The 16,532-nt window shown below is 38.7% G+C and overlaps 1 protein-coding gene across 1 annotated transcript in view; it reads right to left on the reverse strand.

Moving 5' to 3' along the window:
• Window positions 1-16,532, reverse strand: part of ROR1 (receptor tyrosine kinase like orphan receptor 1) — a 249,094-nt gene that overhangs the window by 16,048 nt on the left and 216,514 nt on the right. The window contains exons 5-7 of the mRNA XM_084635768.1: window positions 2,971-3,098; window positions 1,367-1,684; window positions 58-303 (exon numbers count right to left, since the gene is read on the reverse strand). Coding sequence (XP_084491894.1) covers window positions 58-303; window positions 1,367-1,684; window positions 2,971-3,098 — 692 coding nt within the window. The remainder of the gene's footprint in view (window positions 1-57; window positions 304-1,366; window positions 1,685-2,970; window positions 3,099-16,532) is intronic.

Here is a 16,532-nt window from a genome sequence, read left to right on the forward strand (position 1 = left end):
CCAATGTTTTCCCTTTAAAAAACAATTAGAAATAAAATGGGACAGTGCAGTATTTACCACATGCTGGGATGTCACAAAGCTCAGACTTAAAATTTTCATCTAAGGTAAAGCACCATGGGGCTTCCTTCTGAATCCCTGGATTTCGGCAATACGAATGGCCCCCGTTTAACTCTGGATATCTGATGGCGGTGAAGGTATGTGTGTGCGGATACTGAGAATTCCATGGCTGACACTGACGGCCAGACTTTGTTACGCTGACGGTCCCACGGTAATCTACTCCAGTACTGTTGTAACATTTGTGATCTGAAAAACATTAAAGCAACAGGTTTCAGAGTAGCAGCCGTGTTAGTCTGTATCCGCAAAAAGAAAAGGAGGACTTGTGGCACCTTAGAGACTAACCAATTTATTTGAGCATAAGCTTTCGTGAGCTACAGCAATATTAAGGCAATAGATGATCACGGCGAGTCAGAATGCTACCATACATACTGACCACCAGTTGATCTAGGAGTGCATAATTAACCTCCCAGAGACTAAGCACAATTCTGCTGGCCTGGGGCCTGGAAACCCAATTCAAGAGGTAAGGGGTCCCAATTTGTTGCGGCTGTAACACTGGGCCTGCCTTGCATTCACATTCCTGGGAGGATTTAAAGCTTATGCTTCAGTAATGAAAACAGCTTACTCCGAGTATTTTTAATATAAAATACAGAAGAAGAGTCAAAACTACAGTGGGAACCTGAATCACATCCATTATTTTGAAATAAAGGTAGAGAATATGTGGGACACAATAAATAAATAAATATTTCCTATTTTGGACATATTAACATTTGATGTTGCAGTAACTCAGTGATCAAGATTGTGCTCCTGTGAATGCCTGTAGTTATGCCTTAGAATAACATCTTAGGCAAGTACAGTCATGGGCCTGATCCTGTGAGCCTTACTCATGTTGAGTAGTCCTTAATCACACCAGCAGTTCCATTAGAATACATAGAACTACTGCGGCAAGGATGTCTTACATGTGTAAGGGTTGCAGGACCGGGACCTTAGATGTTCACTGATCTTAAAATGTGACAAGTGAAAACATCCTTTTTGTTAGTTAATATTAACAAAAATAATCTGAAGCCAATAAACTGCTATCAGCGTAAATCCAGAGGCAATTTAAGAAAATACTGAAAAAGTTATTGTGAGTTTCCGTGGGTTCTGGAATAACCAGCTCAGTCTTCCACCAACCTGACGCAAGACTATAATGATCGTGAGTTTTCAGAGTTCATGACTAACCCATCTGGGGGCAGAGAGTGATTAGATAAAACCTTTACATGCTGACCTGATAATTCTTGCACAGGGCACTAAGTCAGCAACTTTCACTTACTTTTATTTATAGGATCTGCCATGGGGATTCCAATCCGGATACAATTTACAGCTTCCGGGCTATCTGGCTGAGGAAGATCTTCACAGTTCGGCAGCTTTAATCTCATCAGAATCATAGGATTGGACCTTGCAAAAATATACTCTGTCTGACAAAGGACATTTTCCAGAATTTCACATTCATCACGGCACAGATCTCGGGGCTTTGGGGCTGGTGAGGTCTCGTCACAGTATGGGAAAGCGTAGTGGCACAAAGAAGGAATGGCAAACTGGGAGCATTTATCAGATAAGTGACTGGAAGTGCCAATCATAGTGAAGGCAGCTGTAAGACACACAAAAGGATTTTATTTAACATGACAGGATTTTAGACTCAACAGCATAATCCCTACTTTGTACACATTTGACAATGGCAAATAACGAAAGTAAGAAGAACAAACTCTTTTTCTCAAGAATTACAGTAATAACTATTATTACAGAACTCAAAGATTCCAGCAGGGACAAATGCACATTTGAGAAATACAGGATAACAATTATTTTAAAAGTTGGTATGACATTCATTTAAGTGAAAAAGAAATTGCATTTGGTGTCAACATTGCATTGATTTTAAGCTGTCTCAAAACTACAAATTAAATTTTATTTTTATTTTGCTTTTTTCCCAGATAGTTCATAAAGTCGTCTAAATATTTTGTTTCTTGGATTACTTTTACCTGATAGGTAAGAACAGCAGGTTCTACAGAATGCATAATAACAAAAGTATTGTACGTTTACATATTGCATCCTTCAACCCAAAGGATCCCAAATCACTTTATAAACAAACTGATCAAGCGTATGAGCTGCTGTATATTTAAGGAACATTTCCATTACCGCTGTGTTGCAATGTTTTAACAGCGCATGGCAATGCTGCATAACACTTTATGGCAAGAAGTCAAGCACAGTATCCAGTTGAAACCACAAGAGGGTTTTAGACCACTGGAAAGTCATTAGCTTGGCTGGAATCTGGCCATGGGCAACACACCTAAAATTGTGGGAAAGTACCATGAAGTCTTTACAAGAGATCAAGATCTTTGTTTTATGTCTCGTAGCACACAGGGCACTTCCCTCAGCACAGTGCCCCCTATCATAGTGCTGGGGCATCGGTTCCTTACTAAGTCAGAGGCAAGAATGCCACCTGTTGAATTACTTACACAACCTTCTTCAGTACCTGGGGTTTTCCTTAACAGTCTCTCAACCAAGTAATGACCCAGCTTGGCTTTGCTTAGCTTTTAAAATATGCTGGGATCACTCCACAAGATAGACCAGATGTGAGCCATACCTACTCTTGTTCTTTTATTTACACACACGCACACAAACACACACACTTTTTTTGGAGGAAGCCTATCAGCAGAGACACACAGCATATTAAAAAGCTGCGCATGTTTGATATGACCCATTCCACTGAAAACATGTTATATACCAGTCCTGATTAGGCTTTGCTTTGGCAAAACTCATAGCAAGTGGGAAGGTAGCAAAAGAAGATATAAGGAAAAAATGTCAGTGGCAAGAGGCTGTAGCAGTTCTCTGGAAAAAGGTGTGTATTTTTGAGAGCTAGGGGCAACATACTTTACCTACCTGTAATCTGATTTTCTATTTCACCCTGCATATGTAGAGACTCCATATAAATTGTTCGATTCCCAATAAATCTTGCACAAGCAATCCCTCTGTATGGCTGGCAAAAACCATCCTCCTCATACTCGTCACTAAAAACAATCATACACACAAAAGGCTAAAAGACAATATATTTTAAATGGAATCAGTAGCAAAAAGTCACTAGAGGGAGTTCACATTTATATTATTATAGGTACCTTTGAGGGTTCTACTATGTTTGTCTGGCAGTGCAGAGAGCCTGCATATGGCCTACCACACCACTTAAGACTGTGTTAAAGGATTAAATGGTATTTAAGTGGTGCAGAGGGCATTGCACAGACTTAATACCCTGGCTGAATATAATGGTAAAAGATTCTGTTGGTGGTTTTCAATATCCCAAAAAAGCACCACAGAGTGAAATACACGGAACATACACATTTATTCTTCAATCTTTAATCTTTGTGAATGCAGGTAACACAATATTACAGGTCAGACAAAACCCAGACTAATGTTGTCTTAAGTGTATGAATTGTACATTAGGGAAAGACTGTATTCAGGCAATCAGAAAAGTAAACTTGGATTGGTTGAAAAAATGGATTTACATTTATTTTAAATAACAGAGATGCTATTTCTACTACTTAAACTGTGATGTCGGGAAAGCATTTTCCAAATCTTCTACTTTAATCATTTGAACCTAAATGCAGCAGTAAAAGCAATGTTGGACAGAGAAAGAAACAGAAGGGTGTATAAAATATCACAGTCCTCTCATTACTCATAGTTAATACTTATAAATGGGGAGGAGCTCCTTCCACATTTAGCAAATGCTATAAAATTGTTCATAAAACAGGGCAAGAGCTAGAATGGGAGCACCACAGACACATTTGCTTCATTAATTACTTTGTATTTAGGCATTTAATACATAAATACAGATGTGAAAATATTTGCCAATATTCTTGAAACAAGACTAGGAAAGGAAGTTACCAAACCTCAGACAAAGGGACCAGACGCTGCTTAGGTTGAACAGAGAATCAACAGCTAATAGTAGGCATGTAATGCAATTCCTTTTTGGAAGGAATCATGGAGAGGGTTGTGTGGGTCACTTGATGTGGAAAAAGCACTTATGTGCACTGTGTGGCCCTTTTGATTTCACATTTTAAAATCTGATATTGAGGGAAAGCCTGCAAAGATGGATAAAACATTTATATAGAGACCTCAACACACAGATCATGCCTAACTGAATATATGAGCAAGACACCTGGCTACCACCCTTATTGTTCATGCTGGCATTTGAATCCTGGGCAGGCAGGAAGTACAATCCAAGTTATCCATGGGTTACAAATGGGGAAAGAGGGCATTGATATAGCCCTATATATACATAGACCATGCAAAATCCATCCTCCTCTGGGTGCAGGTTTTTATAAACATTCTATTCATCATCAGGTTATGACATAGATAGGAAGAAATCAGATGCTTTTTTAAATCAGCCTGCCATTTAACAAAGATACTTTCCTCCTCTCCCTCACAGACACTGGATGCAAGTGCTTGGAAATAAAAATTACAGCTTGACTCCTTGATGCCTTCCACTTATATGCACAACTTATTACCTAGATTGCCCAATGTCTTGCCCAGTGACCTGGGGGAGTTAATGGGACTAAAATGGAAGTGGCCTTAGGCATCTTTCAGGCCACCCCATATATTTTTCAGCACTTTCTGGTAACTATCCCGACAGCAGTGCCTGTGGATGAACACAGCAGGCTTTCTACATTCAAATGGAGACACCAGAAGCCACAAATCAAATTAAGTAATGAGTAACTGTGAAGGAAGGGAGGGGATTGAGGAGATGCTCTCCCTTATTTAAAATTACTGGGCCTACAGATTCAGCTTCATGGAGCGATGGATGCAAAGGGATCGAACAGTTGTGTTGCTTAAGCATGCCTGGCATGTGAAGAGTTATATAAGCTACAATTAATGACATTTTTCATGCCTTGTTCTTCTTTTTCTATTAGAAATAATATCACAATTGACATGTTTTGTCTCACAGTAAAAATATAGAAGCGTGGTGAGAAAGGCTTAGGTGGCGTTTCACCTCTTATCATTACATTAATAAATCCAGACACCTGAAGATGCAGAGAGGCACCTACTGGGATTTTCAAAAGCACCTAGGCACCTAACTCCCTTTGTTTTCTGTGGGAGCTAAACACTTTTGAAAATCCCACTAGATGTCTGCATCTTTCAGCACTTGAATACCTTTGAAAATCTAGCCCTTAGGGTCCTAGGGCACTTATGTACTTTTGAAAATGTGACCCTCTGCTAACTTCTGAAGAACTAAAGAAAGAATGTAATTTAAAACCTGGACTGAAACAAACAAACATCTATTTTAGACTCTAGAGGTGATTTTCCCAGTCAATTCTCCATCAAATCATACATATTTCTAGTTTATACTGGAGTTTACCTAGCGCCTAGGTAAGTTAGCAAGTCCTTTTGAAGGTGATCAAGCATTGGAATGAAACATACAACCAGAAAGAAATCTGATGGATGTATAAAATACTTCAATTCATAGCTAAAGAAAAGTTTTATTAACAAGGCTGCCCCACCTCACTCTCAAATTCACACTTGTACTAAAGAAAATTTAACCTAATGTAAGTGGCTGAATGCTGAAAGGAATGTGAATGAGTAGGGAGTTTTGCTATCTGTTGGCAATGCCACGAGGTACAGAATTTTAAGAAAAAGAGTTAACCTTAGGTATATAAAGGTTACAGATAAAGGGAACAGACTGGATCCAAAAGCCCTCCCGCTGGATGTTGGCGACCAGAGGAGAATTCATTTACACAAAACAGGATTAGTAGCTCAAATGGTACATGCACTATTTTGGGGTATTTTGGAAATGAGCTTCAGTAACAGGGCAGTGGAGTAAATCAACTGGAAGAAACAGGAGTATTGAAGTCTGACAGACACATCCCTGGGAAAAAAAGAGAGGATTATAAAACCACCTGGACTTCATTTTGAGAGCCCCCCCCCCGAGCCTAAGGGGGGGAGGCGTGAACTGAGATAGTACAAGAGAAGCCCTAGGAGGTAATGGACTATGACATGCATATCTATTGTATCAACTACCATTAACAGTTCAAAACTGGACTCTTGATTAGATTCTGGTAATACTTGATTATGCTTTATGGATCTTTATGTTCCAGCCAACTTCTTTCACTTAAACAAAAATTACATGTTACATTATGAGTATGGAAAGTTATAGCTTATTCAAATGTGACTGGAGGGAGCTCATCTTTGGGGAAAGGTGCAGTGTCAATGTTCCTTGGAACTGAAACTATTTATTTAGCCATGGAACAAAGACCACACTAGCTGTGCAATGCACATTTCCCATCCCCAGTCCCTCCCCTGATTGAGAAGGACCGAGAAATTGTGATGGTTGGCTTTAAGACACAGATATCTGTTCACTAGGAACTGGACTGAGATCACCAATTCATTTTACACACTACGTATTTCAACCCCTTTTTGGTAATCTAATCACTGCTTCGCTATTTAAAGGTTGATATGTTTCTGAGGCCTGATCTCTGATTCCTGTGAAAAGCAACAGAACGGATCCCATTGGCTTCAATGGGAGATGGATGAGACCTTTAAGACCTGATTCAGCAAAGCACTTGAGCACATCTTAACTTTATACACAAGCTTAAGTCCCACTGAAGTCAAAGTCAATGGGAGCTAAGCATGTGCTTAAGTGCATTGCTGAATTAGAGCCTTTAAGCTTATTTGGCATTTAGAAGTCACAAAGGTCAGTTTACAGTAAGTACTTTCCACCTCTATTTCTCATTTATTAGTTTAAATGATTAATATTTCAGTAGCACTCCGAGGACCCAATGAGGATCAGAGTCTGATTGTGTTAGGTGCTGCACATATACATATATAAAAATAGTTGATTTTGCATCTCTTACTTCCAGTGCTCCATATGTCAATGGCAACTTATATGTTGTTCCCATGTCAGTTTAGAGCAGCAGAGTAAAAGGGAAGGCTTGAACTTTAACTACAGACAGATGATCCTGCATTGCTTTAAGGTAGTGGTTCCCAAACTTTAACAACCTGTGAACCTTTCACTAAAATGTCAAGTCTCGCAAACCCCCTTCTAAAAATGAATATTTCCAGGGATTTTCTCCTTTACCTGAGTATAAATTATAATAGCAGTGATCTTGGAAATATAAAATTTGTTTTCATGACATGTCATGACATTATTACACACTATTTATTATTAATTATTATTTATCATTACAGTATTTTTTATTACATTATGAAAATGGTAACAGTCTTCCAAGATCTCACTTTCATAGCTTGTATCATTTTGAATAAGCCTGTTATAAGACAAGGCTCCTATGTTTCATCAAGGAGTATCAGATGTGAAACAGCATGAAGGTATTTAAGATGCCAACTCAAAGGAGTTCCTCCTACGCAAGCATTCAGGTCTTGAGCAGTCCAGGCAAACAACACATATTGCAACAAAGCTTAAACATGTTCTTCATAATAATTTTAAAAACTATACTAGCTGCCTATTTAATTTTAAAAACAGCAGTAAATATCCACCTCCCTTTACATTTCTTATAAGGAGTCTTGAAGTTTAAATCTCCTCAGTGTGATAGATATGCTTGCTTTGATCTCCTTAGCTCTTGGAAGTCGAGGGGCTCCAGGCTGCTGGCCCCATGCTGCCTGGGGTCCTCAGGGACAGCTCTCTCCGCCATTAGGGATTTTTTCCCCCCGAGAACCCCCTGTAACATTTTACGAACCCCAGTTTGGGAACCACTGCTTTAAGGTGATTTTTTAAAAAATTACTTTCCATTTCTTTTTCATTTGCTTCTTCTAATATTTTTGCAAAAGCATGGATGTTTATCTTGGAACTTTCCCACTGCATTTGGATTCTGCTGGAGCTTCCCATGTGTCATTACTTTTAGCTACATATAAGAGCACCCTGTATTGAATTTACACTATACTCAGGTGTCAGTAACATTTGATTGAACAAAGCTTGCTAAAGATAGCTGCTTGCATATTATTCCTTATGTCTCATTTGGTATCTCTGAAAAATGACCCGCACCTTTCTGATTTAAACAAAAATGCACATTCATTTTAAAAGACCAAGAGTAAAAGTCACTACTTGGAGCTGCACTGTAGATTTCTCAACTTAGTATGGGTTTTATTTGAATATTCTGCACTTATTACATTTATGGAATTCCTACTGATGGTGACAGAAGTCCAGTAAGCAAAGCAAATGCAGAACATGCAGCAGAGATCTCTAGTGCTGAGTAGAGAGGAGAAATTTGTCTTCACGTTGCAAATGCAACATGTTCCATGCCTACTCTACTGCCACACAAGATCATCATACAAAGCATGGGTTTGCAAGCTTGCAGTTGTGAAAACATGTCAGAGGGGTCGCAAACATTTCCCCCTTCTCCATATTGGTAGATACGAGGGTAGTCCTGACTACATTCCAGCTAGATGGGCCTGAGGAAAGGTCACGGCATGTAAAAGGCTGAGAACCATTGGCAAATAAATTACTATAATTTCTTGGGATATTCTTTTCCCATTATCTTTCTTTTGATTTTTGGATCAAAAAAAAAAAGAATTCTCTTCATTGGCAACATTTATATCAATCTTGGGCACTAGCTGCCTTTGCTGTAATCACATAATCATAGAAGTGTAGGACTGGAAAGGACCTCAATAGGTCATCTAATCCAGTCCCCTGCACTTTAGGCAGGACTAAGTAATAACTAGACCATTCCTGGCAGGTGTTTGTCTAACCTGTTCTTAAAAACCTCCAATGTCAGAGATTCCAAAACCCCCCTCGGAAATTTGTTCCAGTGCTTAAGTTTTTCCTAATGTCCAACCTAAACCTCCCTGGCTGCAATTTAAGCCCATTGCTTTTTGTCCTATCCTCAGAGGTTAAGGAGAACAAATTTTCACCATCCTCCTTGTGACTATCACCGATTAGTTCATATCTTTCTTGTAATATGGTGCCCAGAACTAGATACAATGCTCCAGTTGAGGCCTTACCATGTAATAACACACAGATACACACAAAATAAAGCCCCCAAATCAGAAAATGACCAATCCAGAATATTTCACACTCTCAGTTTCTCTCTTTGCTTCTCACACAGGGACGCTCCTAATGCTTTCCCAGTGTTAATATGTTTTGTCGTTTTGTCTTGCTCTAATTTCTCCCATTTCGGATATCCTGTTTCACTCCATCTGAGTTTGACAAATTAAAAATGTAAACAGGAAGGATAACAAAGCCCAATGGCACTTATTAGCTATAGTTCCTTACATAAGGGTCTTATGAAGAATAAAAAGGCACATTCAAACAGGCAAAATGGTTTCAGACTATAAAGCCATCCATCACTGGGTTTAAACACTATTATAGCTCAGCTACATCACTATGATGTCAAAATGCAAAGGTGCTTTGTGATGTGAATTCATGGTGCTGTTTCTTAAAAAGGTTTTTCAGTTGCGAATGACTCCAGTTCCATTCAGTCCTCATAACTTTCTGGCCCTTTTCCAGGTGAACCCTGTGTAAGTAACATACAAAAGAAGTAGAAGGACTGAGTGCAGCAGGCACTCATAGAAAGGCAGTCCATAAATAAGGGCTTTTCATAAGGGTCATTTTTTATTTGAAATGGAGACGTGATATGGTTTAAAAAGTAACAAAAAAAAAATAAAATAAAAATCAAAGGGGGGTGAATGGAAAAAGATATAAGGCCAAATTCTCCTCTTACTGAAATCAATGAGTTTGTATTGGTGCACTGTGACAGAAGTTAGTCCAATGGTACAAATAATTGGAAAGCTCTTTGTCAGCTCAGCATACTGCACTATTGCTCTGTTGAACCAAAACTGCCTCACTGCCTTTTTGTTGCAGTGTGATGCCACTGTGAACGTTTAAATGGCCTTTAGTGTACCTTGTGACATGAAACAACTGCTCCTTTATTAGTATCCTCTTAATAGTATCCTATTAATATGCTGATAGCAGAAAATAAGTTAAGTAGAAATGGGCTGAAATATCCAACTTTGTAACATGTTTCAGTGACAAACTGTTCTCAATATTAAGTACTCCATTTATTGTTTTCTATTCAATGATGTAGTCTGAATTTAGATTAGCTCTCTCTTAACTTTATGCAACAAGTCTGCCAACTCCGTTTTAGAAATATGAATGCCACTGCAGATCCAGATTTGTATTTTAAAGTCAGTTTTTTTAAAATACTTCCTTTCTATTCCAGTCCTTTTCTATATTATCAGAAATGGCCAAACTCCAATTAAAGCACATCCGATAAAACACTGTTTTTCATATGGTCATTAATTTCAGCAACAGTTAATGCAAGGAACTAGATCTAGGGATTTGCTTTAGCAATAGTTGTTGTTTTAAGATCAAGATGTTAATGTGAGTTAATTTTAGATGTATTTACTAAACCAATAGAGAAACTGGAGTTAGAGGGTTCAGGATTTTTTTTTTTGGTGTGGACTACTGAATTCCAATGCATTAAGAGCAAAAACATAGAAACCAGCATAAGCAGGGTCAGTTATTTTTGTCATATCACTAATGAAAGTTGGAAACTTATGTACTTAAGCTACTGACAGTACCTGAAGATAAAAAGTAGAAAAAGAAGAGGAGAAGACATGGAAGAAAATACCCCAAAGATCTTGGATGAACTAAGGAAGAATCTAGGCCTATTATTGTGTTGAGCTCAGATACTAGTGTGATGAATAAGGTGTAAATGCTTGGATATATAATTGGTCAGTTAAATTAGACAGCTGGGCTGCCAATACTGAGGTGGCCAAATGAGCAGCTAGCACTAAATTATGTAGGCTATATTAGAGGAGACTGAGATGAACCTCAGAACCATGTAACAAAGGTAGGTGAATGGGTAACATGATGGCCACTGAAATTCAACAATGAACATGCAAAAAACACACAGACAGCTACAATACATGTGCAAAGTAAAATGCTTTATTTTTAACTGTTTTGAGGGCAAAAGCAAAGAAACAGAATTTATCCCTGAGATATGCCAAGTGGATAGATGGAACGACTTTAACCATAAATATAGCCTATTTGCTTTTTTACCCCACTTGTAAATCTGCAAACTGGAGGCACTGTTTATCGACGGAGAAAAACAATTAAAGAATTATTTTTGTCTTACTGCACCACTAAACTAGACAGACCCAGGCATTAATATGAGTTATTTACATCAAGCAGCTGAGCCTTGATGGGAAAATACATCCTATTCTGCCAAGCACAGATGACTGAATGTTCTAATTCACTTTCTATGACTCCACTTCTCTCAGGGAAAAGTGCAGAATATTTCAAGAGAGACAACAGACAGTTCAAGAGCTTTAAGGGCTCAGATCCTGTAGTCCTCGCATCAGCAAACCTCCTAGTGCAGTCAAAAGTCACAGTAAAACTGATGGGAAGTTTGGCTGCATGAGGACCACAGGATTTGAGCCTTCAAAGGTCTTGAACTTTGAGTTGTCCCAATTGAAGCATTCTTTACTTTTCCCTTGGAGAAGTGGGAGTAGAGGGTAACTAAGAATTAGTTAATTTTATTTCCCAAAAGTTACACACTTAAGAACATGTGACTCGAGACAAGGGATATTTTGCTTTAGAGGAACTGAGTTCATAATAAATAGTAAGAAATGACAGAATGGAAAAGAGAAATCTGCTCCATTTAACTGTATAATTATTTGTATGGGCAATCAGATGGGCTTTTTTATTATTATGTATGGCACAGTATACCCATATATACAGATTAATCCTGCATAATTTATCTTTACATTATTAACCACATCATACAATTTATCTATATTCCTGTTCCAACTTTATATAAAATAAAATTTATATGTTTTTATTTGGCAGGAATCCATTAAAGCAAACAGATGAATAATATTCTCTCATACTTTCCAAAGGAGCACAAAACAGTTACTTGTGTCTAATTTAGAAAATGGGAACATATTGGCCCTATTTCATAACAATATTTCAGAAATGCAAGGGTTGCATTCACTTTGGAAAGGGAAAAGAATTGTCCAGGCTTGTATGTCACTATGCAATTTCAGGGAAAGTGATATCTGGGGTAATATATTCTGTTCTAGTTTAGAAACCCATTTAAAATCACAAGGCAGTTATGTTTTAGTGTCCAGGAAAAAAAAACCTACAACAGAGGGATACCAATAACAAGAAGAAATAATGTTGCTGTTTTGTCATCATTAATGTATTGGGGTGGGGGTCCTATGGTACCAATGAATACTCAGGCTCCTAACTTCAGTGAATTTTACATATTACCTTGACAGGTGGCTTCTTTATTATTCTACTTAGCTGTTGACTGTTGCACATTACACCTTGATAGGCACCTTAAACATGTTGCCTCAGATGCATGGGCAGATAGAGCATCTAAAAATAAAGGTGAGTTCAGATTCCTATTTAATGAACAGTGGTACAGATCAGGATCGGGACCTTCATTGTGCTTGGCCCTATGAAAACACAGTCACTTACATTTCTTACAGTTTCACCAGCATATTGTTCTGAGTATTACTCAGTTCTACCTAACATTTCACTCCCTCCCCGTAACCTGCAGTCATTTCTAGTTAGAGCATTTTTCTGCTGAAAGAAGGCAGGTTTGTGCAAAGACATAAACATCACTGGTGAGAGCTGACATGTGTTTTCTACTAGTGAAAGCAAGGCAGTGCTGGAAGCTGAATAAAATATATTTCTTATGCAATTAATCTCTTGGCAAGGATATACTAGCAATTACTGTATGTTTTTCTTTGTCGTCGTTAGAAAGTTTTACAGTACCTCTATCTACATAATTCATTTTTGGAAAGAAAAAGCTGCCAAGAAAATCCCAGTAACATTCACAGGTAAAAACATTTAGTGTTCATGCATTCGATTTAAATATTGACAAATTTTTTCAGTTGGAATTCTAGATCTGAGATTCACTCCTCTAAAATGCTTTACAATAATTTCTTCCCTACTAAAACTCTTTCTAGAAACTCAAGTCACATTCTTGCAAGCAGGAGAGGCACAGAACATGATAGCCAACTGCGTTCTTACTCAGTGGAGCAGCAGCTGTAACTGGTTATGAAACAGCACTAGTAATAGTATTTGGATCTTTCCTGGTAGATTTCTTACATCATGTGCTTGCAGTTATGAAAATGGCAGGAAACTCCTAGTGCTCATGTTTTATTTGACAAAGATATTTTAGGGTTATGTTGGAAGGTAAATTCTGGATGTAGAAGAAAAACTAATATACAAAGATTCTGAGGACTAATCAAATAGGGTAAAATTATAAGTTCTAACCACCGTGTCTTCTATCAAAACTTTATCCTTGGCTCTCTCTCACACAGTTCTGATGATCCCACATATATGTTACTGATCCAACTCTCATTGGACATTGACCTGTAGATAGGACTATTTGATGGAACTCCAATCAACTGGCTGCAATGAGTCTTAACTGAGTGATACCAGACTCACTTTCCACCCATTTTGAGATGGGCTCCTTGATTCTATAGCACTCCCAATACCTGATGGACTGCAGGCAAGTTCAAGCCAGAGTCTCTTATGTGACAGTACGAAATGCTTCCACTCAGCCTAGGAAGTCTAGGAAGTCTAAGTTAAACACCAATTAAAATGGAAATTTGAGAGAAAGGAACTTCCCCTGTGTAACTAGTTAAGCTTTACCCCTCGGAGGTTGTTTCTAACAATGAATTCTTCCAAAATCCTTAATAGCTGACACATGATACATTTTAAAACACTTTTTATTAACAGTGACAAACTGTAACAACTTTACAGTCAAACTGCTGTGTCTTCAACGGCCACCCAGATTCAAATCTTTCACGGCTTGGTGTAGCTTTCTTAAGACAAATAATATCAATCTAATGTATCTGAGGATCTCCTTAGTTAAACATTTAATTGTTTTCACATGCACAAAAGCTGTTTAAAGGGCCTGTTTGACCAGGAAGCTGATATTCCCTAGAGGGATACTACACATGTATACTATTGCCATATGTGAGAATTATTATACATGCACTTAACATAGTGTGAGACTTGCACATTTTTTAGCATAGGAGGTGAAGAACAGGATACCTTTTACCTCTCAAAGTTTTCCCAGGAGGATATCTATATCTATATATATCATTACAAACACTGGACCAAATCCCTCAGTACGTACTTAGATTTTATTCAATCTTTACTCAGACAAAACTCGCTTATAGTTAGCACTGCAGGATTTGACCTTTTAACTATCTAGTCTATAATTTTTATAATTCTGTTTTTGTAATAGATATTAATATAGTAATGACTGCTTTCACCACATGGTAAAGGATAATATTAACTAGGAAGAGTGGTAGATAAGGCCCATCTTTCTATCTGTATGCAAACAAAAAGGAGTTCAGTTGGACAAGACTGAACACAAAAACAAACTTATTTGTAGAGTCCATGTTTCTCTCACAGATCCCATATTTCTCTTGGAATTTACATAAAATGTCTCAGTGAAACATATAAATCAAACCCTTAAATACTACAGGAATGTTAGGAAACATGAAAAAATTCAGATACAGTTTAGACCACCTTATCAGTAAGGTGAATCTAGGCCTTAATTTCGATTTACACTAAAAGAAAAGGAGTACTTGTGGCACCTTAGAGACTAACCAATTTATTTGAGCATGAGCTTTCGTGAGCTACAGCTCACTTCATCGGATGCATACCGTGGAAACTTCAGCAGACTTTATATACACACAGAGAATATGAAACAATACCTCCTCCCACCCCACTGTCCTGCTGGTAATAGCTTATCTAAAGTGATCATCAAGTTGGGCCATTTCCAGCACAAATCCAGGTTTTCTCACCCTCCACCCCCCCACACACAAATTCACTCTCCTGCTGGTGATAGCCCATCCAAAGTGACAACTCTCTACACAATGTGCATGATAATCAAGTTGGGCCATTTCCTGCACAAATCCAGGTTCTCTCACCCCCTCACCCCCCTCCCAAAAACCACACACACAAACTCACTATCCTGCTGGTAATAGCTCATCCAAAGTGACCACTCTCCCTACAATGTGCATGATAATCAAGGTGGGCCATTTCCAGCACAAATCCAGGTTTTCTCACTCCCCCCACCCCCATACACACACAAACTCACTCTCCTGCTGGTAATAGCTCATCCAAACTGACCACTCTCCAAGTTTAAATCCAAGTTAAACCAGAACATCTGGGGGGGGGGGGTAGGAAAAAACAAGGGGAAATAGGCTACCTTGTATAATGACTTAGCCACTCCCAGTCTCTATTTAAGCCTAAATTAATAGTATCCAATTTGCAAATGAATTCCAATTCAGCAGTTTCTCGCTGGAGTCTGGATTTGAAGTTTTTTTGTTTTAAGATAGCGACCTTCATGTCTGTGATTGCGTGACCAGAGAGATTGAAGTGTTCTCCGACTGGTTTATGAATGTTATAATTCTTGACATCTGATTTGTGTCCATTTATTCTTTTACGTAGAGACTGTCCAGTTTGACCAATGTAAATGGCAGAGGGGCATTGCTGGCACAAGATGGCATATATCACATTGGTGGATGTGCAGGTGAACGAGCCTCTGATAGTGTGGCTGATGTTATTAGGCCCTGTGATGGTGTCCCCTGAATAGATATGTGGGCACAATTGGCAACGGGCTTTGTTGCAAGAATAAATTCCTGGGTTAGTGGTTCTGTTGTGTGGTATGTGGTTGTTGGTGAGTATTTGCTTCAGGTTGCGGGGCTGTCTGTAGGCAAGGACTGGCCTGTCTCCCAAGATTTGTGAGAGTGTTGGGTCATCCTTTAGGATAGGTTGTAGATCCTTAATAATGCGTTGGAGGGGTTTTAGTTGGGGGCTGAAGGTGACGGCTAGTGGCGTTCTGTTATTTTCTTTGTTAGGCCTGTCCTGTAGTAGGTAACTTCTGGGAACTCTTCTGGCTCTATCAATCTGTTTCTTTACTTCTGCAGGTGGGTATTGTAGTTGTAAGAAAGCTTGACAGAGATCTTGTAGGTGTTTGTCTCTGTCTGAGGGGTTGGAGCAAATGCGGTTGTATCGCAGAGCTTGGCTGTAGACGATGGATCGTGTGGTGTGGTCAGGGTGAAAGCTGGAGGCATGCAGGTAGGAATAGCGGTCAGTAGGTTTCCGGTATAGGGTGGTGTTTATGTGACCATTGTTTATTAGCACTGTAGTGTCCAGGAAGTGGATCTCTTGTGTGGACTGGACCAGGCTGAGGTTGATGGTGGGATGGAAATTGTTGAAATCATGGTGGAATTCCTCAAGGGCTTCTTTTCCATGGGTCCAGATGATGAAGATGTCATCAATATAGCGCTATATTATATATAGCTACTTGCGCTATATTCAGTGAAATGGCCCATTGTAGGGAGAGTGGTCACTTTGGATGAGCTATTACCAGCAGGATAGTGAGTTTGTGTGTGTGGTTTTTGGGAGGGGGGTGAGGGGGTGAGAGAACCTGGATTTGTGCAGGAAATGGCCCAACTTGATTATCATG

The sequence above is a fragment of the Lepidochelys olivacea genome, assembly GCF_965140295.1.
Source record: "Lepidochelys olivacea isolate rLepOli2 genome assembly, chromosome: 8".
Lineage (NCBI taxonomy): Eukaryota > Metazoa > Chordata > Testudines > Cheloniidae > Lepidochelys > Lepidochelys olivacea.